We start from the raw sequence: 21,790 nt of genomic DNA, 5'->3' as shown, positions 1-21,790 counted from the left end.
GTTTTAACGAGGCAGCTTGTTATGCGTGTTTGAAGATTAGTGTACTCTTTTCCTTCACTAGTGTTTTTCCCACGGGGTTTTCTAGGAAGGTTTTTAACGAGGCATCTTCTTCAGCGATGGACATCCAAGGGAGAGTGTTATGAAATATTATGGTATAATATTATATGGATGTCCATATCTTAGAATATTCTAGATTGTATTATCTTATGGAAACTCTACCCTCATTGTATGTGTATATATACCCCTTCATAATGGAATAATATACGGTTCTGTCTCTCCCTATTCTCTTTGACTTCTCTCTACAATTCTCTCTTCCCTTTATTTTACAACAAATATTATAAGAAAAGTTCAGTTCAGTTTGGATCCGTTTAGTTTAGTTCAGTTCAATTCAGGTCAGGTCCATTCAGTTCAGTTCAGTTCAGACGGTTTCAGTCCAAAAGAACATGGCCTAAGTGACATTTAAAGGGAGTTATTTGTAAAAATGAATTTAAAAGGGGATTATTTGTAAAAAATAGTTCATAAAAAGGAGTTGCATACAAAATTCATAAAAAATAAACTAACTTGTAAACAGGGAGCGGATTTGGGATGGAAAGTGAGGGCACAGTAACGTGATTATAAAAAAAAAAAAAAATTGAAAATCTGAAAAAATGGAAGGAAAAACGCGATAGACACAGTAACTCAATAACACACCTACACAAAATACAACCACTTGCCGCCTCACTCCTCGGCCGTCCACGGTCCACCGCGGGCCTCCTCCTCCGCGCACCTGCCTGTATTGGTAAGTTCATTTTCCACAAATTCGATTATTCATTTGATTGATTCAACATTGATTGGTAATTTCTAAATTGTTATTATTAATTTGTTAGTCTAATTATCTATTTGTGTAATTGTAGATTTGTGTTAGTTTAGATTGAATGATTTGGTTAATTATATCATTTTTCTCAAACCCTAAATCACTTCCTTTGCAATTAATTTCGGTTAGTACACTTATTTGAGTTCAAGAATTATTTGCGAAATAATATGAGCTATGAACTTTTGAATAATTGTTTAGTCACTTATATTGATAGAGAATAATTAATTATTCAATCGGTTCGGTTAATTATATCATTTTTCTCAAACTTTTGAATAATTATTTTGGCTCATGGATCAACTGTTGGTTTGCTAGTGCAAATGTATTTTCTTTCTAACTTTAACCAATTTGAAGTTACCATTACGAATTTTATGACAAATGAGTTTATTTGATACATCATGTGCAATTTAGATTTGGCTTTGATTGTTTCTATTGCGTTGGCTTCTCTTTTGAAAGACTGTATCATGATGACTTAGTTTGTGTACTGTGTGTTGATATCATTCTTCTCCGATATTCGACCCTTTATCAGCGCCGTCTCCGACCACCAATAATCAAACAGTAATAAGCCCCCAAACACCAAAAAAAAAAAAAAAAATTATTGCCAAAAAGAAATGGAAGTAAGCATTAGTTTGTTGAATAATTTACATTTAAGAAGTCAAATACTTGTTTTACGTTTAAATTAAAGACTACAATTAAAGAAATTTGGTTGGTTTGAAATGTTTCGTGATTGGAAATTGGGAGAATTGGTTATAAGTATTTTAGCTAAAGGCATGAAAATGGAAATTATTGTGCAAAAAGTACTGAGTTGAGTAAAGTGTGTAATGCAAAAATAAACTACGTTAATTATTATGTATTGACGATCATGCTTACCGAATTCGCTATGAATACGTCCTTACCAATTCGCGATTCTCTCTTATAGAATGTGTGCTATATGTATTTTCAGTAAGAAACATGATAGAATTCGCTTTTAACAATTCGCGATTCGTAGGGCACCGAGCGAATTCGGTAACCATGTTGACGATATTAGAATTCTAATGTATAAAGTTGTCCGCAATTTTTTTTCTTAGTGTGCCACCCCTTTACTCAAATCCTGGATCCGCCCCCTGCTTGTAAGTTGTAACATATACAAACTTTATAAAGCTAAAAAAAAAAATACACAAAAACTCAAAATATATGGAGTCTCATATAATACATCCAATGTATAATCGTTTTTCTCATAAAATTTAGACAAGAGCAAAGACTAATTGATTAACAGGCTAATTTTGTAACAATATTTACCAAAACCCAAATTCGTCATTTTCTCCATGAAACGAAATATCATTAAGAGACTTAATGGTGATGACTTGAGCTGCCCTTTTTCCTACAACAACATGTAGACTTGTCTCCATGTTGTTCGGGGCTGTGGGTGAGTGGAGCATATTTGAAAGGGGTTGGGGTTGAAGGTCTCGCTGGAAGATGGGAATGAGAGGGTGATAGAGTGGTGGAAAGGAATTTCAAGGAGATGAGGGAGGACGATTGTGCGGTTTTCATGACATGTTGTTGGGCGATTTGGGAGAGACGAAAAAAATTTGTGTTTGAGGGCGAGTTTAGGAGAATGGGGAGGTGATTAAGAGAATAAGGGAACTTATTAGTGAATAGTGAGATGCAGGTGGATGGTGGGTATGGGAGGAAGTCGATGATGAATAGGGAGGGGGTTGTGGACAGACAGAGGGGGCATAAGCGGTGGGGGTGGGGGAGGAAGGGATCAGCAGGGAAGTGGAGGTGTGGTCTCGGCCAAGGGAGGGTTTCTTCAAAATTAATGCTGATGTTGCGTTGATAGAGGGTGTTGGTACGGGTTTTGGAGCGGTTACGAGGGACGCAGCTGGGAGAGTGAGGTGGGGTGTAGTGGTACAGTGCGGAGAAGGGTGGGAGGTCAAGGCAAGGGAGGCACAGGCTATGCTCGTGGGTTTACAGGAAGCCAAGAATGCGGGATACCAGAGGATGGTTCTTGAAGATGTCTGCTTATCTGTGGTGAATGAGTTGTGGCAAAGAAGAACGGGTAGAAGTGATCCATTTGATATATGAAGATATTTATTCTGTCATTTTTTTCAAGATGTAAACCTTGAGTTTGTTCGTAGATGTTCGAATAAGGTAGTCCATATGTTAGCTCATGTTTGGCCGTGACTAGTTGGTAGAAGGTTGTGGGTTGACGATCTTCCACAACATATTTCCGATGTAGCTTCGCTTGACATATTAATTAAGCCCTTTGGGGTTTTATTTTAAAAAAAATGTGACCATAATGGTCCTGTTAGTGTTAACTACTTATGATGGATTTTTTTTTCAAAAGTAAAGGTAACATTTTAGAGAAAATATTTACATTTTAAAAAATTAATGATAATATTTTATCAGAAAAAATTTGCATTATACTTATCATAAAATGGTGATATTTAATTTAATCCGTGTTAATTTCAGACGAAAACAGTCCGTTGAAACAAGAATTTGGCGATGAAATATGTGAAGTACAGTGTACACATTTGGTAAGTCTGATTAGTCACGCATCCTCCAAGCCTATACAAGTACAAGACCAAGAGTCAACAAACAAATATAGCCAAGCCCTGAACTCCAGTTGTTGGCAACAAACATATCTCTTTCTCATTCCTAATTTTGCACACAACCCAGTACTTCCCCCCTTATAGTTTCTCAGTTCCGAATCACCACTCGTGTTTCTATCAAGGTAATAATATCGTCTCTCTCATTCCTATTCTTCCTTTTCTTTTCTTTTTTTATTTTCGTACTTGTTTAATTTTCAATTAAAATCGCATGAAAACTCAGCATCTTCCTTGTTCCTTTTGTCTCACCTATCCTATTTGACCTCTTTTTTAAGTTTAAGACGGATATGTCCGACTTGATGAATTTGTGTTTATATTTGAGGATTGCTCTTCACTTTAATCACTCAAACTTTACAAACGTTTGTCAGATGTCTGTACCCATGTCATATGTCTTGTACTCCGTAACTAGTAACGCGAAACATATCAATAACTAAAATTACTCTAATAACGAAACGGTTTACTAGTTGTCATTTTGAATTTTGATTTAGTTTTGTGAGATTATGATTGCTAGAGTAATATTGGGGGTATCATGGTTGATCTTTACTATCCTTTGATATTTGTTATGTGTCCTTATTTTGCAGGTCGGATAAGAGTTTGAGTCTTTCTCGTCGCTTGTCCTTTGTGTCCTACCGTTTATTTGACAGTTTGAAATTATATAATGGGCGCTCAAAGCCTCCTCTCATATGGTACCACAACTACTCATCTATTATCACTCAAGCAATTAACGACTGCCTCATTGTTCGATTCATCAACCCCTTCTTTTCTCCGCATAACCCGATTTAAGTCTCGTCAAGTAAATCTTGCTTCCAATAAAAATGCTCTTAGGACACAAGTGCTGCGTGAAGTATCTCCACAAAAGGTTTATAATGTCTCTGCCGATAAACATTTAAATTTAGAATCTAGGCGGAAGAAGTTGGCGGTTTTTGTATCTGGAGGGGGTTCCAATTTCAAAGCAATTCATGCGGCAATGCTTGATGGATCCATTCTTGGAGATGTAGTTGTCTTGGTTACAAACAAAACAGGTGAAAATTGCATCTCAATTCTTTAATTTGACCAAAAAACATGTTATCATGCGATCATTTGATGTGTAAGTAGATATCTATACCATTTCTGCCTATGGGTCAATTGGAATTAGTTTTCTGTTATTGCCGCAAAAAAGCTGCGTATGTCCAAATCCCTTACTTTTTGAGACACTCGGTAATGATAGTGATGAAACTGTTACTTTTCTATTGCCGAAAGTATAACTTCCATCTGTTAGTTGCAGCTTTATGGAAAAGTTTTAGACTTTGAGTGGCTTCTTAAATTTTGCAGTGAAAGCAAATACTTTTCTTTAGTTTTAAATAATGATGAAAATAAATCAAGTGGAGTCAGTAAGTTGGTTGCACTTCTTTTTATCGTGGAGTTGCAATCATTCAATTCAATTTTCGACTCAATTTTCATATTGAGTCATTCAAAAATAGCCTCTCCGGATCAAGGGTAAGGTGGTACACATTCGATCCCCTTTAATGTGGTTTTTGTAAATGTACCTGATACAAGTTGGAAGGCATTTTAACTATATCCACTGGGGAACTGACATTAGAATGCGCTATTTGCAAATGACAGGTTGTGGAGGCGCAGCATATGCAAGAGAGAATGGAATTCCGATACTTCAGTTTCCAAAAACAAAAGAATCAGAAGGGCTTTCTGCAGATGACCTTGTATTTGCTCTAAGGTTTGTTTCTTGATGGCACTTCAATTGGCGTAATTTCTGGGTAATAACATGTTGAATTCCTTGAGAGAGTGCCAAAAGATTTGTTCTTTTCATGCTGCCAGCATATCTTCTTAGTTGAACTTACAAAAGTTAGATAGCTTTACATCATAGTGGTTGTTAAATCTTGAATAGTTGCATGTTGCTTCTTTTCATGCTGCCTTTTAAGTAATACTTAAAAATCACAGTTTAGAATCGATGGAAAAATCATTAGGTACACCCATGTACCACATCACCGTATAACTTAACCAAATAGAAAATTGGAAATGTAGTTGTAGGGATATGATTTTAAGGAAGATAAAAAAATAGTGCTACAGTGACTACATAGTATAGCAGGTATACCAAATAATTTTTCGTCCATGGACATAGCTGCAAATTAATTGCTAGTGCTACAGTGACAGTCTGACACTCTTCTTTGAGGTCATGCTACTTTGTTCCATTGTCAATGTAGTCACTGAACTAGACCTTGTTTGTTTCGTGTAGAAAATATGATGTGGACTTCATTCTTCTTGCTGGGTATTTAAAGCTTATACCAGTTGAATTAGTTCGACAATATCCTAAGCGAATATTGAACATACATCCTTCACTTCTACCAGCTTTTGGCGGCAAAGGCTATTATGGTTTAAAGGTTCACAAAGCTGTTATCGCTTCTGGAGCAAGGTAAGACATCATTATATATTACATTATTACCTTCCTGTTATTCTTGTTAAAACCTTCAATAGTAGCAATCTAAGATCTTTCAGTTCTTGCTCCTAGATCTCTGGTACGCATGAACTTACTTACCATTGTCGCAAACAATTCCTTCATTCAAGTTTGGATTTTTTTGAGAAAAGTGTTGACAAAATCTCTCTTTCAACTCAGAAAGTTCTTGTATGCAAATGCTACTCGTAGGGCCTGGTTGGCTGAAACATACTTTTGAAATTTTGAATTCTCTTTTTTCTTCAACTTGGATTTATATGCTTCGTTAATGAAGTACTCCGTATAAGATCTGTGCACTCACACACATGCTTGTTAAAGAGCAGGAAATATGCATCTGGCTTCACAAGTCATAAGCCCTGTCTTTCTATTCTTATGTCGTGGTTTTCACAAAGTCGAACTGAACGCTCAAGGATAGCATTATATTCTGGTTGTGAAATCATTTTACTAATATATTAGGAGCATGTCTTGATCATTTTTACGCATTAACTGGTAAATCTCATGTTGTACTGCTCTTGGTTAGTTTTCGTTTGCTTCATAATTATTTATCTTGCCTAGGTACTCCGGCCCCACAATCCATTTTGTTGACGAGGAATATGACACAGGCCGTATTCTAGCCCAGAGAGCTGTATCTGTTGGTGCTTTTGACACTCCAGAGGAGCTAGCAGCCAGGGTTTTGCATGAGGTAATGTCACTTTACATTTTGATAACAGCGAGAACCTGCAGCCTGGAAAAAAAGACCCGACTCAACCTTTACGCAAACAGAAGAACTTAAATATGACTTGATATTATCCAAACTTTACTGGCTCAAAATTTTAAGCTAATAGCACACCTAAACACAAAATGAGCCAAACTTGAATGCAAGCATACCCAAAATGCAATCTGTCTCCAATCCGAATGAGCCTTTTCATTATGGGGACAGACTCTGAGTCAAGATGATATAGTTAAAGCTATGTTACTCCGACTTTTCTCTTAACTACCGCGTCGGGTATCGTGTCGGTGTCCGACACGACACGACACTTCGACACTTCAATTAGACCACGAAATAGGAAAATTCACCCAAAATAGCCACGCCACCATGTTGGAGAGTCGGAGCAACACAGAGTTAAAGGGCACAAATGCTTTCAGTAAGAGTTAAGCCTGAGCATACCCATTCAGGCTAATCTCGGAGCATATTACTATATTACATAAGTGATGAAGCATTTAATCAGTGCATTCTGTGTTTATACTTGCCTCTAGAAATGATGTGTCGTTTTATTAGGACATTCTGTGCTTATACTTGCGTCTAAGCAGTTAAGAGTTGTTGCAATGGAGTCAGCATGCAATTCACCTCTATCACGTAGAACTTGCAATGCTGCCCCCATTTTCTCTATGTAAAAACAGTGTAAATCCTTTTTTATAAAGTCTAATGGGATTTTTCTTTTCTTTTTCTGATAACAGGAGCACCTTCTGTATGTGGATGTAGTGAAAGCATTATGTGAAGACCGGGTAATTTGGAGGGATGATGGCGTCCCTCTCATACAAAGCAAGGAAGATCCTAAGCTATGCACCTAGCTATAATTGCCTTTAACTTGTTCTTGCGATCTTCGGGCAAAAAGTCTCTTTAACATGTTCATGCTTTTTTCTCGTGTGTAAGGGAGCTACAGGGTTAGTTTTGATTTTTATTGGGATTCGAACCGAGGTCATGAAGATCCCCTCTCAGGTAGAGGTGACTATTGGGCCGGGCTGGGTTACCCTGGACCGGCACTAGGGAGGTAGGCCCGGCTCACTCAAATGTGGCCTAAGCCCGGCCCATAACATAAATATTGATTTTTTAGATTTCTTGAGACCGGCCGGGCTGGGCGGGAGGAGTCTCAAGTCTGGCCCAAGCCCGGCATTGGTGTATAGGCAGACTGGACTAGGCTGGACATGCGGGCTGGGGGGCTGTGTTCCTCCCCACCGGGGTGGGCTGTGCGGCCTGCATTTTCGTCCATCTCTACTCTGGGGGTTTGATTTCCATTTCAAATGGAGCCAAACAGCGGGTCTGTGGTTTTGAATTGTGATGAGATTATGCTACTTTTTTAGCGTGAATGGAGAGTCATTTGAATCATTCTTTACATCTAATTTCTCCTCTCGTAATTTATGGGAGTTTTAGAGACATTGAAATTTTTTGTTAATATCCAATGTGCTTGGTCGATCCACTTGTTTGAACTCTGACAAAAGATCCAATATTGACAAGTAACAGACTTTAAAACAATTGTTTGTCCAATGGTTCTTGTAGTCCATTGGCAACTAAACAATGATCAATAGATTAGCAGATTAAGCCTAAGGCCCTCAAGTAATGAAGTATTCGATACCATTTTAGGTGGATGCATCTGAAATTTGACAACATACTGTCTTGAATTTTTTACTGCAATATGCAGCCCATGTGAGATGATTGTTGTAAACTGAATGATGAATCATTATTAAGTATAGTCAAGTTAATTGCAAGTTAGGTCATAATCGAGTCGGTTGGTATGAGTTAAATGTAACCACATGTGGGTTTAATTTGAATGCTTAGATTGCTAAAAATGCATAAAACAAATGATAATGTTAAGTTGCATCTCATTATTCTCATCAACCTTGAGAGGAAGATGACAAATATATCTACAAGAATGCCTGGTAGATTTAGTAACGGAGCTTCAATTAAGCGAAACAGATGGATAAATTAAGAAAAAGATGTTTCAACTTTTTCACATCATCATAATTTTTCCCATTTAACCATTCATTTGCAATTCTCCAGTAAACTTCAGGAGATGAGACCCACCACGCTCTAAGTCCTGACTAAAATCTGCCTTTCAATTTGCTGTTTTATTATAATAATCATCTGGATCTAATCTAACCATTTATTTATCATCACTACTTTAGTCAATATACTATTATTATATTGGTCATCTATGTCAGTGCTTATTGATTGGTTACCCTTAAACTGTACCAAAAGTACATAACTTTACCTTGATCAATCATAATCATGGTTTTCTGTGTTCATCATATCATTCAACATTCTGATTGATTTGACTCTCTTATCTTGTTGATTTTCATCAAAACATTTCTGGGTTTGATATATTTTAATCAAACTTATTCTGGGTTCTGTCAAATTTTCTTAAAAAAAACTGCATCAGTTGCTTCATTTTCACTTCATCTAACAGAATTTTTCTTTCTTCTTTTTGAGTTTATTCCGTGAATGAGTGTTCTTTTAGCATTGATTCTGCACACACTAACAGACTGTCACTCACTCTTTTCTCATTTCTGAAACTCCTCTCTAATGTTCTAAGCTCTCAAGCATACAATATACATCTACAATACAATATCAGTTGGTTGGGTCTCTCCTAAGACGACCATATATCCGTCTTAAGAATTTGTCAAACAATAATAGTTTTTCTTTCTCTGAATTTTTTTTCATGTATTTCTTCTCAAGTTCTCTATCCAACTTTATCTAATTTTATTTATTTTTTATACAACCACAATCCCTCATATTTTTTTCTTTTCTATGACCTTTTCATTATTCTGTAACTCTATATTTAGTCACAAGTTTTTCTGTACGTATTATATTTCCAAGTGTGCATTTTTTTTTTGATGAGTTGTACATTTTTTTTGGGTTATATTGTTTTGACATAGGATTCTTTTGTTGAAAGTTTGTTCTTCTGTTTGAGATTCTCTCTTGAATTTCTTACAAAAAGAACAAATTTTTATTGCCTTAGTTTTGTGATTTTCTTAATATATTAGTTTTGTTTAAGAAATGTTCATTTCTGATGAGAAAGACCAAATACCATTGGCCTTTGAAAATGGTGTTGAGGGTTTGAAATGTTCTGATGTTACAAATGGCATTCCTCAAATTTTGGAGACCCCTCCTTTTGATTCTCCTATTGATGTGGTCCCAGAACACACCCAAAGCGATCTCGATCAATTAATATCGAAATTAGAAGGTATTATAATCTGTTTATGAAGTTTACTTTCTATAAAACCATGTAATATCTGTTTTCTTATATTGTGTTTTAATGTATTGATTGATGATGCAGAAGAGATTGTGGGATTAAGGTCTAAGCAGAAGAAATTCAATGAAAAACGGAGAAGTTCATTAAATAAGATATTAGACATTAAAGGTAATTGATCTTGCAAGAATGATCCCCTTAGATCGAATCATTTCTTTTGTACTTGAATAAATTAAGAAAGCTTTTATCATGTCATATTAGGTAGCATTCGAGTATTTTGTCGAATACGACCAGTATCATGGAACAACAACAACAACAACAACAACAACAACAACAACAACAACAACAACAACAACAACAACAACAACAAAATAGAAGAGCCCATTTTAGTTGATTCCGACAAAATTCTGGTTAAGTCAGCTGGAATCAAGAAGGAATTTGAATTTGACAAAGTGTTTTGTCAAATTTCAACACAAGGTTAGTTCAATACCGCAGTAATGAATACGGATTTATCTGCTCTTCCTATTGTTATATGCCGATTTTATATCCGGTCTTAGTAAGATATTATATTGTTGAACAATTTGTAGAAGATGTATTTGTTGAGGTAGAACCAATTCTCAGATCTGCACTTGATGGGCATAATGTATGTATCTTGGCTTATGGTCAAACTGGAACTGGCAAGACTTTTACAATGGTTAGGATCTGAGATTTGACACTATTGTTCTCAGATCTTTCTTATTATATTTTTTTTTAAAATCGATTTTGTTAATGATTTACAGGAAGGAACAAATGACCAACCTGGCATTGTTCCCCGAGCTCTTAAACAGCTCTTTCAACAAGCTGCTCTTGAAACCACGACATCTATGACTTTTTCGATGAGTATGCTCGAGGTCTATATGGGGAATTTGAAAGATCTGTTGGCTCCAAGGCCAACCCGTAGAGCGTACGAACCAATAACAAGATGGTCAGTGCATGTCAACTTGCTTGTACCTAACTTCTTAGAACACTAACTTCTTAGAACAATACACATAACCTACTGGACTTATAGTGATGATACTCCTGTTTGTTTTGAGCTTCTCACAGCAACCTGAGCATTCAAGCAGATTCCAAAGGAATTGTTGAAATAGAAGGCCTTACTGAGGTGCCTATCTCAGATTTCTCAAAGGCTAAATGGTGGTATGCTAAAGGAAGAAGATCTCGAGCAACTGCCTCAACCAGCGTGAATGATGCATCTAGCAGATCTCATTGGTGGGTTCTGTAACTGTATTGTCTTCTACAGATCTGTAAAATAGTAATATTATAAATAAAATGATACAGAGTAACAGTTAGCATTAAATTTAAGTAAATACTAGTCCAAAAATAATATTATACCGGAGTACTTTTTTAATTTTGCATTAGTTTGTACCCTTAAAATGCACATTTTGCAACATGGTACCAACCCTGACCTTAACCCTAATATTCCGGTTGGTAAGTGACTTTGGATCATAGGTCATTGGGTTCATGACTTTACAACACGGCCTCGGCCAGGTTGGCTTTGCAGGTCAGACATATTTTAACAGGTCTAGTCTTTCATCTGTAGTTGAATTTATTGGCTCAATGTAGTAGTGTTTTTCTCCTCTCCCCTGTTGAATTACTTAAATTGCTTTGGTGAGGCATTTATGTTATCTGTTTTAGTTTTGTATTTATCTAGCTTAACGCGGATCACCATTTGTCATCATGGAGATGCCATCAAAGGTGAAGCGAGAACAAGCAAATTGTGGATGGTAGATCTTGGTGGGAGTGAGCGATTGCTGAAAACGGGAGCAACAGGACTAACCTTAGATGAAGGGCGGGCCATAAATCTCTCACTTTCTGCGCTTGCCGATGTTGTTGCTTCACTCAGAAGAAGACGTCCTCATGTCCCCTACAGGTACATGCGATTTTCAAATTTGAATTACATGGTTTAAATGTGTTAAATGGGTACGTTGAACAGGAACAAAGCTTTGGAGATTTCAGTATGAGTTGATTCACTGTCACCTATTCAGATATTCCTAATCTAATATATTGGTGTCATTTGTTCTGCAGGAATAGCAAACTTACTCAAATTCTCAGAGATTCACTGGGTAAGCTTTGCATCCATCTGTCCATATTGATTTTAACCTATGTTTCTCAGTTAATGCTATGTTTCTCAGTTGATACTAATTCAATGATTTTGATATTTCTTTTGTGGATGATGTTATAAGTTTTGTTTTATCCGTAACTGTGTCTGTCACTAGCTAATATTTCTATGAATGTGTTTGATGCAGGAAATGATTCTAAGGTATTGATGGTTGTTCATGTAAGCTCGACTGTAGAAGATCTTGGGGAGACCATTTGTTCAATGAGTTTCGCGAAAAGGGCTAGAGCCATAGAATCCAACCAGGAATTGCCGGAGGTACATTCTTGTTTCGTCACAAGCATCATTTTCGTACTTTGGCTTTGGAATATGTTGGAATGAAGCAAAATGGTTTTTATACTATCTGTTCTATATTGCAAGTAGTAGACATGCCATACAAATAAATATACAATTGTCTTCCCATATTTACAACACAAGGGTAAGACTTTGTATATCCACCCCGTATGGATAATGTTGTTTTCCTGTCTTATTTCAGGACTTGAAGAATCACAAACTAAAGAAACTTGCTGAGCTCAATGATGAAATGAAAGAAGCCGAAGAAGAGTATCAAACCGTTAGTAAACAACTAAAGAAGGCTGAATTTCTTCTTCGAGAGAACAATCGTGTTTACTCTTCCACTTACGAGAATGTGGGAGATGGAAACACCCCGGAAAGCAACAAAAACGATAGAGACATTGAAGAAACCCCTATAGATTCCGAGAAAACGGCAAAGAGAAAGTCGTTGCCACATTTCATGGTTTCCACAGCAGCCAGCAGGGCCCAGAGGCAGAGCCATGTAGAGAATCATTTCACTGCCAAAGTTCTGAGATCGGGGACTAGAAGCTCGATACCACACTCAGTGTCACAGTCCTTGAGTTTTATGGAGTCTCGGCTTAAGACAGCTCTTAGAAATGGAAACAGAAATCAACAGGATAAAATGGTGAACAATATGGCCACCGACACTCAGAATCACCAAATTGTTCAACCCAATTCTTGCTCCACACCGCGTGGCAAGTCTTTGACTCCTTCATTTCCGACTAGCAGAGTGATAGTGCCTCGGCACAAAAGAAGGGTTTCTTCTCTAATCTGAAAAGAAAAAGAAGAAAAAAAAAAAAGAGTATCATTTTGCATAATTTTCCTAACTTGTGAAGGCTTGGATGTTTTGATCCTGATCTGATGGGTTTGTTTGGAGTGTAAGTTGTTGGTGTCTGGGTGTTATTATAGGACTGATTGGTGGGTTTGTATATGGTGATTATACTTAGGTGACTGAAGTGGGAATACGTCGAGAAGGAGTATCGATCGTTTCTGTTGGGTTGACATGTCTTTTGAGATTGGAAGGGCTGCCTGCTTTTTTTTATATGGAGCCCAAAGGGGTGTATGTCTATGATTGTTTGTGGGTTTATGGATGTTTGGTTTGATGTGTGTTATCTGTAACATTCTGAACTGTTGTTAGAGTTTTTGACTAATATACTGAAAATCTTACAGAGTTACTTTGGTGATATCATATTAAACTACATTTACTATCAACTTACTTGTTCCCTCTTTTTCACTCTTTAATTGTTGCAAGTTCATGCTAACAATTCATCAAATTTGTGCTGTTAAGACTGATGCAACCAAATCATCAGAACTGTCAAATTTTGTTTAGCATGCAAATCATCAATGGTGATTCGGGGAATTTGATCAGAACTGCTATTTGTTTTTACTATAAGCAATTAAAACTTTAAAAGTGGAAAAAACATTACTCATATGTTATATGCTTTCTAAGGTAATTTATGGAGTACAGTACTCCGTACATTTTATAATGCGCTTTTTTTTTGTGGTATAAAGGAAGTTACAAAAGCGATTTTTGATATTGATGAGATTTGAACTTAGGTCATGACCAATTGAGCATCACATCTCCTAACTTTACCAACTAAGTTAATTGACATATGCAAACAAACAATCATTTAGAAAGTATAATCATAATAAGGTGGTTATTTAGAACTTGAGTAAGGAAATCATCTCTGTTCATTTTACAATCGACATAAGAAGATTTATCTCACTAATCGCTATAATATCCATTGGGCTCGGCTCGAACATATGTGTAGTAAGACAATATCTTACTCTTATTTTATAAAAATACTTATCATTATTATATCTTTGTATAACAATATCAAATATTTTCATTAATTTGCCCAATTTTTTTTATATATAGCCTCGAAATCATGCTATTGAAAATATCAAAAGAAAAAAAAAACAATAACATAACAATTATATAAGGGCTCAAATTCGAGCTCGTGTTAAAGCTCATCAATTTTTCCGAGTTTGGGTGAGCTCGTGATCGGCTCGAGCTCGAATTTTGTTTCATGAGCACAAGCTCGGCTCGAGCTCGAATTGAGCTTGGCTTGACTCGTTATCACCCTTATCCATGACATGTGCTAGGTGGCGAGTCTGCTGATCAGTCCAGAGGTGGCAAATGAGTAAATCGGGCCGAGTATGGGTCGGGTCATTTCGGGTCTGGTCGAGTCATTTCGGCTTTTGAGTCACTTTTGAATGACCTGTTGTCGGATCACTTCAGGTCGGATCACTTTCGGGTATGGGTCATTTTGGGTCGGTTCACTTTCGGGTTAATGATTAAAAACACTTTAGTTTATACTATTTTGATTAAGAATTTGCGAATTTAACTTTTTATTAGGGATAATTGTAATCAACGGAACTCTATTCTGATGTATGTATATAAACCAATATGACTTAGTGTTTCGGGTCATTTTAGGTCTTTTATGTCAATTATGGGTCGGGTCAATATTGGGTCAATCAAGGTTCGGGTCAGGTAGAATTTCAGGTCATATTCGGCTCAAACAAGTTCCGATCACTTTCGTATCTCGGATAACCTTATCAAATCGGGTCATTTGAATTGTCAGCTTTACCAGGTCTATAGTGACCAACTAAATAATCATGTAAAGAGTTTTGAATTCGTTTCATCATAACCATCAAACCATCTGGGCAATAGAGATTTATCAAAAGGTTTGTAGAATGACATGTCCATCATTTTAGAGGTTTGTCAACAAATCTTTTATTGTTAGTGATGAGTGTTGGGTTCATGGATAATAGGGGTTATAAATTAGTAACTAGGGTTGTAGAGAGGGTGTGAGAGGAAAAAAAGTATGGTGGACTATGATATGAACATTGAAGAGGTTTATTTGTTGTTGGTAGGAGGTTTGTTGGGTTTGTAAATTAACTTATCTGACATGAGAACAAACCTCTTAGGCCTATTCTTTTGGATTTGAAATTATCAATCAATTTGAATCAATCAATTGAATGAATGGAATCAATCGAATCAATCGAATCGAATCAATCAATCGATTCAATCGAATCAATGAATCGAATCGAAATAATAATAAAAAGATTATATTAATAATAATAATAATAATAATAATAAATATTATAATAAAAAAATACCAATACCAATAATAATAATAAATATTATTATAATATTATACATTAATAATAATAATAATATATTAATATAATCTAATAATAATTTAATAAGATATATAAAAAATAAAATAGTAATATAATAATAAATATAGTAATAATAATAATAATATATTAGTAATATAAATGATAACATTATTAATAATAATATAATATATTAATAATAATAATAACTAAAAAATAAATGATAATATAATAATAATAATAATAATAATAATAGGTATAATATAATAACTTATTAATATAATAATATTAAATATAATAATAATAATAAATATGTGATTAATAATATTAATAATAATGAGTATATTAATAAAATAATAAATATAATATTATACCTTATTAATATAATAATATTAAATATATTATCAATAATATTAATAATAATGAATATATTAATAAAATAATAAATATAATATAATAATAATAATGATAATAATAATAATAATAATAATAAATATATTAAATATATTAAATATAAATATAATAATATAAACAATACGAATTAATTATTAATAAATATAATAGTAATATAATAAATAAAAAAATAATATAATAACAATAATAACAATAATAACAATAATAATAATAATAATAATAATAATAATAATAATAATAACTACATTATAAAAAATAATAATAATGATATCAATAAGAATAATAATAGTAATGTTGAAATAAACTAATATGAATCGAATCGAATCGAATGAATCGAATCGAATGGAATGAATCGAATCGAATGGAAATGAATCAACTTATTAATCGAAATTAAGTCAAAAGAAGCGCTTAGTCTCACATGGCGATATACCGACTCAAATCCAAACTAAACTGAGTAGAACAAACCAACCAATATACGCTGCGTACTGAATCTATCTTTTTTTTTTTTTTAGACAACAGTACTGAATCTATCTACTGATCTGAAAGCGCCACCCAGAGAATCACCAGGCACCAGCAATGGTGGACACTGAAACACTAGAATTGTAAACTACAACTGTTATTGAATTAAATCAATAATAAAATGGCAATATCATCATCAAAGGGGATAGTAATAACAGTACCAGTACTAGTACTACTCCTCTCTTCCATTACAATCTTCCTCTTTTTCCTCCTCTCTTCTATCTTTACCCCTTGTTCTTGCCCTCCATCTTTTACTACTCAACCTTCTAGAAGCTTCCAGAATCAAAGGGTTTCTGCCACGTCGGATGATATTAACTGGGTTAGGGATCAGATCCGACTTAATGGGTTACATATGCAAGATAATGTCTTACGTAAGGGGATTAATCCTCGTACTCGTGCTCAACAACTTCAAGATCTCTTACAGTATGTTCTTTTCTGTGTTTTTTTGGTGATTTTTGGATTTGGGTTTGTGTTATTTTATTGTTTTCTTTTGCAAGATTTGATCTTTTTATGGTTGATTATATCAAGTAACTTGTTCATTCTGTTGGAATTTGGGTGGTTTTTGTTGATTTGGAGCATTGGGGGTGAACTGTTTAGTACTTGTTCGTTCCTATCATTTGTTTATCTTTAATTAAAATAACCAGAGGATACAGATACGTAAACAAATGATTGAGACGTAGGTTATATCCTTAAAAGGCTTTGAGATGGCTTAATGTTAAAGTTGTGAATTTGGTTGTGTGATTAGTTGTTTTGATCGCAAGATTTGATCTTTTGTTACTTGTAACTCAATTTAAGCCTAGAGTAGATGAAATTGGAGGAAATGTAGTAATGGTGATTAGTTCTTTAGCTTGGCACACTACTTGTTTTGCTTGCAAGTTTCAATCTTTCTCGGCGATTCCTAATATGTTACCTGAAATTGTCAAAATTTGGATGATTTTTCACTCGGTTCCTACATACTGAGTAGTTTTGGGCTGGAATACGGTTCTATTGTCCTTCCTCGTCAGTGTAATTTGATTTTTTATAAAAACAATCACTCAACTTGAGACTGAAAATGATGAGATTGTTGAAAATATAAGTGTGATTATTGCCGTAGCTTTTTGGTTTAGTTTGTTCTTATGGGTTTGATCTTTAAACTGGATGAAGTTGTAGGAACTCAGAAAATATTAGTTTTTGTAGGCTCCCTTGTAGTAGTTTTGATTTGCCCCTTAATATATCTTAAGGCGTAGTGGGTTAATTTAGTTTGGTGTTTGCTTGTAAGATTTAATCTTATGTTAGTGATGGTGAGAAAATTGCTGATTTACATCGGAATATTCGATCTTCTGTGGGAAAATTTGGGATTGGACATTTTGATTAGTATGCTCGAATTTGTTGGTTGTTTTGGTTTTAGTCTAAAGCTATGCTACATGGCTAATTGTTACCATTCTATGAAGAGTTACTCCGTAAACTGTCTGTCACTTGTTCGATCCCTCATATATGGTGTAATACTGCAGTTATAATGTTATATCTCTGCTGTACGTGATTCCATTTTGAACATAGGTAGACCTGCATCAATGACACAGTAGAATTCTTGAACAAAATCGCCAATTTGACGAGTAAGCAAGTTCTTGATATGGTTCTCGATATTTTTACAGCAAGACACTACTTAGACCTGTAAGCAAATCAATCACTCGACAGTGCGCACCTAACTCCTTTCTCTTTCTATAGTTTAATTGGGAGGGAACTAAACCAGCTAGTCAGCTCACTAAAAGATTGGCATGGACCAATTACATGCTAATGCCTAGTGCCATTATTAAAGCCAATGAAACAGTTTGGGGTTTTCTACATAGAATCAAATCAATCAATGTGGTTTTTCATTTCCTACATGGCAGTATGGCAGTATGTGCTTAAACTTAAAGGACAGCTAATTAGTCAGCAACTAACGGACCAACTCAACTGAAAATAGTGTTAGGGTCACGGTTAAGTGTTAACAAGAAAGGTTAGGGGTATCACAGAGGTTTTAGAAAAACGGAAGGGGTACCAGATAAGAAAATAAAAATAAAACACCGGGGTCCTATGTAGAAAACCCTTTTTTTTTTTTTTTTTGTAAAGGGAGCCATAATGACAGTTTGATAATCAGCTTTGAACCACTTCATGATTACCACTTTATCTTAGCTAGCATCTACTGTTTTCGCATGATGTAATTCCCTTGTAAATTTGTTTTTTTTTTTTTTTTCTTTTTTTTGGATAAAGTAAGAAAACAATTGTAAATTTGTTTCTGGGCATGTCCAAGTATCACATTTTGGTTAAGATGTGCGCCTTTTTGTATGGAACTTCTGTAAATTTGAGACATTAAACCACTTCTCTTTCAGGTACAAGGGCATTTCACATTATGAAGGGGATGAAGCCACTAATCATACCGCTCTGCCCTGTCCCGGGGAGCTCCTTGTTGAACAGCACCATAGCAATTATGGCGAACCATGGGCTGGTGGCCGAGACGTGTTCGAATTCTTGGCTGAGTCCAGTCACCTTACACCTGATTCCCAGGTTCTCGAAATAGGATGTGGGACCCTTAGAGTTGGATTGCATTTTATCCGCTACTTAAACCCCGAGCATTTCCATTGTCTTGAGAGAGACGAGCTGTCTCTAATGGCAGCTCTCAGGTATGAGCTCCCATCCCAAGGCCTATTGAACAAACGCCCAATAATTGTCAAAGGCGAAGACATGGATTTCTCGAGATTTGGATCCGGTGTTATCTATGATTTGATTTACGCTAGTGCCGTTTTCTTACACATGCCCGATAAGCTTGTTTGGGTTGGGTTGGAGCGGTTAGCAGGTAAATTGAAACCATTTGACGGGCGGATATTTGTGTCCCACAACATAAAGTTTTGTTCTCGGTTAGGAGGGGATGAATGTACAAAGAGGTTGGCAGGCCTTGGGCTCGAGTATATGGGAAAACACACACATGATAGTCTGCTCTTTAATCACTATGAAATTTGGTTTGAGTTTCGGCGCATAAAGGCTTAGCTATTGATGAGAGAAGTGTAGGTTCTGGTGGCTTATTGTAGATTGAACAGAATTACATTTTTTTTATATATATTGAAATTTGATTCCTTCTGATCATCTGATGCTAATGTTTATTCCATGTGGACCGTTCCTCACATTCTTTTTCTTGCCAACACTCCTACTCCTAGTTAGGGATTGCAAGGCATCGGCCTGTCTCTCTGGTGATTCGAATCTGGATCTTTAAAATTTTGAACTTGTGGATCTAGTCCGGTTATGAATCCTAGTCACGGAGCGAGAACTCCACACTTGCAACTTAGTCTGATCTTCAAGTATCACCAAGGTAGCCGGTTTTCTGGTGAGTTCACGACCGTTTTGAAACATTGATCATTTTTGCTGTGGACATGGTTGTTTGTTTCCCTAGTCGAGATGTGCTTGGCCTGAGCTCAGTGCTTTTAGCGTACTTACTAACAGCATAATATGATCACACTCTTCTTCCCTGAATGGCATAGAAACAAGATTACTTTGGCTCCATCGTAGCTTGGCACGGTTAAATAAAAAATGAGCAATGCCATGGCTGAAATCTCCTCCAAACATGTGCACCCAGATATGATACTAACTTGAAAGTAGTTGCTTAAGCCGTACATTTTTTTTAAAAAAAAAATATTGAAAAAGTTTAGCTTGTTAGGTTAAAAAAATAAATAAATCAGAAGTGCCGTGACTATAGACAGATGTAGTCATCTAAAATCGGTTTCATGCACGTACAACTTGAGATGATCCACTTACTAAGAAGAGCTATTAATGTATTATAAGGCCATTTTACAATATTATTATGTAAAACAGGTTGATAAACTAAAATATCACAACCATAAACTCTTGTATAAGTTAGGCCGTCTTCCATGAGTCTTGGTGTACTATGAAGTAGGAAATAAAAGACAATTTTCCATATTAGAATGATTTTAATATGAAATCATGTCCTAGAAATGGGATAAGTAGAATTGATTACTACCTTCCTTAAAGCTGAGCATGCACCCTTTCAGATTCAGTGGAACTCCTTTATAATTTCTGTTAAGCAAGTGAGCAAACAATAAAGAAAGAAAGGTTGTCCCACATCGTGTAGTTAAGGAGCGTATAAGAATGGACACGGTATAAAAAGTAAGGACAGAAGAACATGAAGACTTACATACCTGGACGGGGCATAATGGGTGATCAAGAAGGCCCATTGCCTAGGCAGATGGCCTCCATTGCACATCATTGGGAAGGTGCATCCGCTTAACATCTCCCCTTGTTGGGAGACTGTACGTCGTAATTTGTTGTAGAGGGGGCCTGCGCTCGTCGCGGCCCCTGCCCATCTCTTATTTTAATTTTTGAGCACACTCAAGTTTTGTTGAGTTAGTTTAATCACTGATTGATTATCTTTCTTTTTACATCTTATTATTAACACAACGGTAATGATTTAGTTTTACTTACATTTTGTAGAGTATTTTTCAGTTTTATGTCGTGGAATTCAAAATACGTTGGTAGCCTATAGTTAAGAACATAGTGATCCAGTTCTCTCTAATCTAATGTAATCTATCAAATTGTAGTGACCTAGTTCTCTCTAATTTACATATCGAAAATCGATCTATCAAATTATTTGAGTTACCGATCGTAAATTGATTGTAAAACTAAGTATTTTTCAAATAGGAGTATATCAGATTATGAATCCTAAATTGAAAAACAAAACTTATAGACATAATGCCTTAGTACAAGTTCTTATTTATTTATTTAGTACTTAATCTATTTTTGCCTTTGTCTTTTTATTTTCGCAAAATATTTTGTGGTAGTGCGTCATTTTAGTCTTGCAGTGCATATCTATCTATATATATAAAAGAGAGTTTTTTCGAGCGATCTGAGAGCGTCCACATCATCAAAAATCAATTTAGGAAAGTATAATTTTTGATTTAAAAAATAAAGTGGAAAATCTTTTAATTATTATAATATGTATATTTCCTAAATTATATTCAAGTGATATTTCCAATTTTTATATCAAACTTTTACATTTCATTTGGCAAAAAAATATCGTTAAAAAAATTATGAAAATAATATAATTAGCTTTGTGGTAAAAAATGCTATTATTAGAGTATAAATTTCATATTATTTGCACATATTAAAGATGGTGTACTTCTTAATATGTAAAATTGTGTAATTTTTAATATGTTTTGTCCCACATTGGAAAATAACGTATGTGTGGTGAATATACTACATATAAATAGTAGAATTGTCCCACATCGAAAGATTAGTATAAGGTGATGTGATCCTATGATTATAAATATGAGGCATATTTGGAACTTATGTATCCACCCAAAATTTGTTGAGTCTCATAAATATTGTTTTAAAGAGCTCTTAAGATTTTCTATCATTATCTACGATATGATATAAAAAATAAAGTGGAAATCGTTGGGAACTACCCACAGTACAAAACTAAAGATTTTA

General features: G+C 35.1%; 3 protein-coding genes and 1 non-coding gene across 4 annotated transcripts; all 4 read left to right on the top strand.

Annotated features, from left to right (window-relative positions):
* Positions 1-553: 553 nt before the first annotated feature.
* Positions 554-8,053, top strand: LOC141657502 (phosphoribosylglycinamide formyltransferase, chloroplastic). Its single transcript, XM_074464763.1, has 7 exons — positions 554-778; positions 3,302-3,563; positions 4,020-4,460; positions 5,041-5,149; positions 5,669-5,845; positions 6,440-6,566; positions 7,322-8,053. Exons 3-7 carry the CDS (start codon positions 4,097-4,099, stop codon positions 7,433-7,435), a joined length of 891 nt encoding a protein of 296 aa, XP_074320864.1. The 5' UTR covers positions 554-778; positions 3,302-3,563; positions 4,020-4,096; the 3' UTR covers positions 7,436-8,053.
* A 541-nt stretch (positions 8,054-8,594) lies between these two features.
* Positions 8,595-13,455, top strand: LOC141657501 (kinesin-like protein KIN-14U). Its single transcript, XM_074464762.1, has 10 exons — positions 8,595-9,825; positions 9,919-10,002; positions 10,093-10,308; positions 10,419-10,525; positions 10,611-10,795; positions 10,915-11,079; positions 11,522-11,740; positions 11,896-11,933; positions 12,117-12,244; positions 12,462-13,455. The coding sequence occupies exons 1-10, from the start codon at positions 9,639-9,641 to the stop codon at positions 13,053-13,055; spliced, it is 1,923 nt and encodes a 640-aa protein (XP_074320863.1). The 5' UTR covers positions 8,595-9,638; the 3' UTR covers positions 13,056-13,455.
* A 2,895-nt stretch (positions 13,456-16,350) lies between these two features.
* Positions 16,351-19,443, top strand: LOC141657500 (uncharacterized). The gene is made up of 2 exons (XM_074464761.1): positions 16,351-16,759; positions 18,685-19,443. Exons 1-2 carry the CDS (start codon positions 16,458-16,460, stop codon positions 19,337-19,339), a joined length of 957 nt encoding a protein of 318 aa, XP_074320862.1. The 5' UTR covers positions 16,351-16,457; the 3' UTR covers positions 19,340-19,443.
* Positions 19,444-20,494: 1,051 nt separating this feature from the next.
* Positions 20,495-20,662, top strand: LOC141658110 (U1 spliceosomal RNA). The gene has a single exon (XR_012549016.1). It is a non-coding gene; the product is annotated as a U1 spliceosomal RNA (small nuclear RNA).
* The last annotated feature ends 1,128 nt before the right edge of the window (positions 20,663-21,790 follow it).

The sequence above is a fragment of the Silene latifolia genome, chromosome 5 (genome assembly GCF_048544455.1).
Source record: "Silene latifolia isolate original U9 population chromosome 5, ASM4854445v1, whole genome shotgun sequence".
Lineage (NCBI taxonomy): Eukaryota > Viridiplantae > Streptophyta > Magnoliopsida > Caryophyllales > Caryophyllaceae > Silene > Silene latifolia.
Note: the sequence above shows the minus strand (reverse complement) of the source record. Positions and strands in the feature narration are given on the sequence as shown.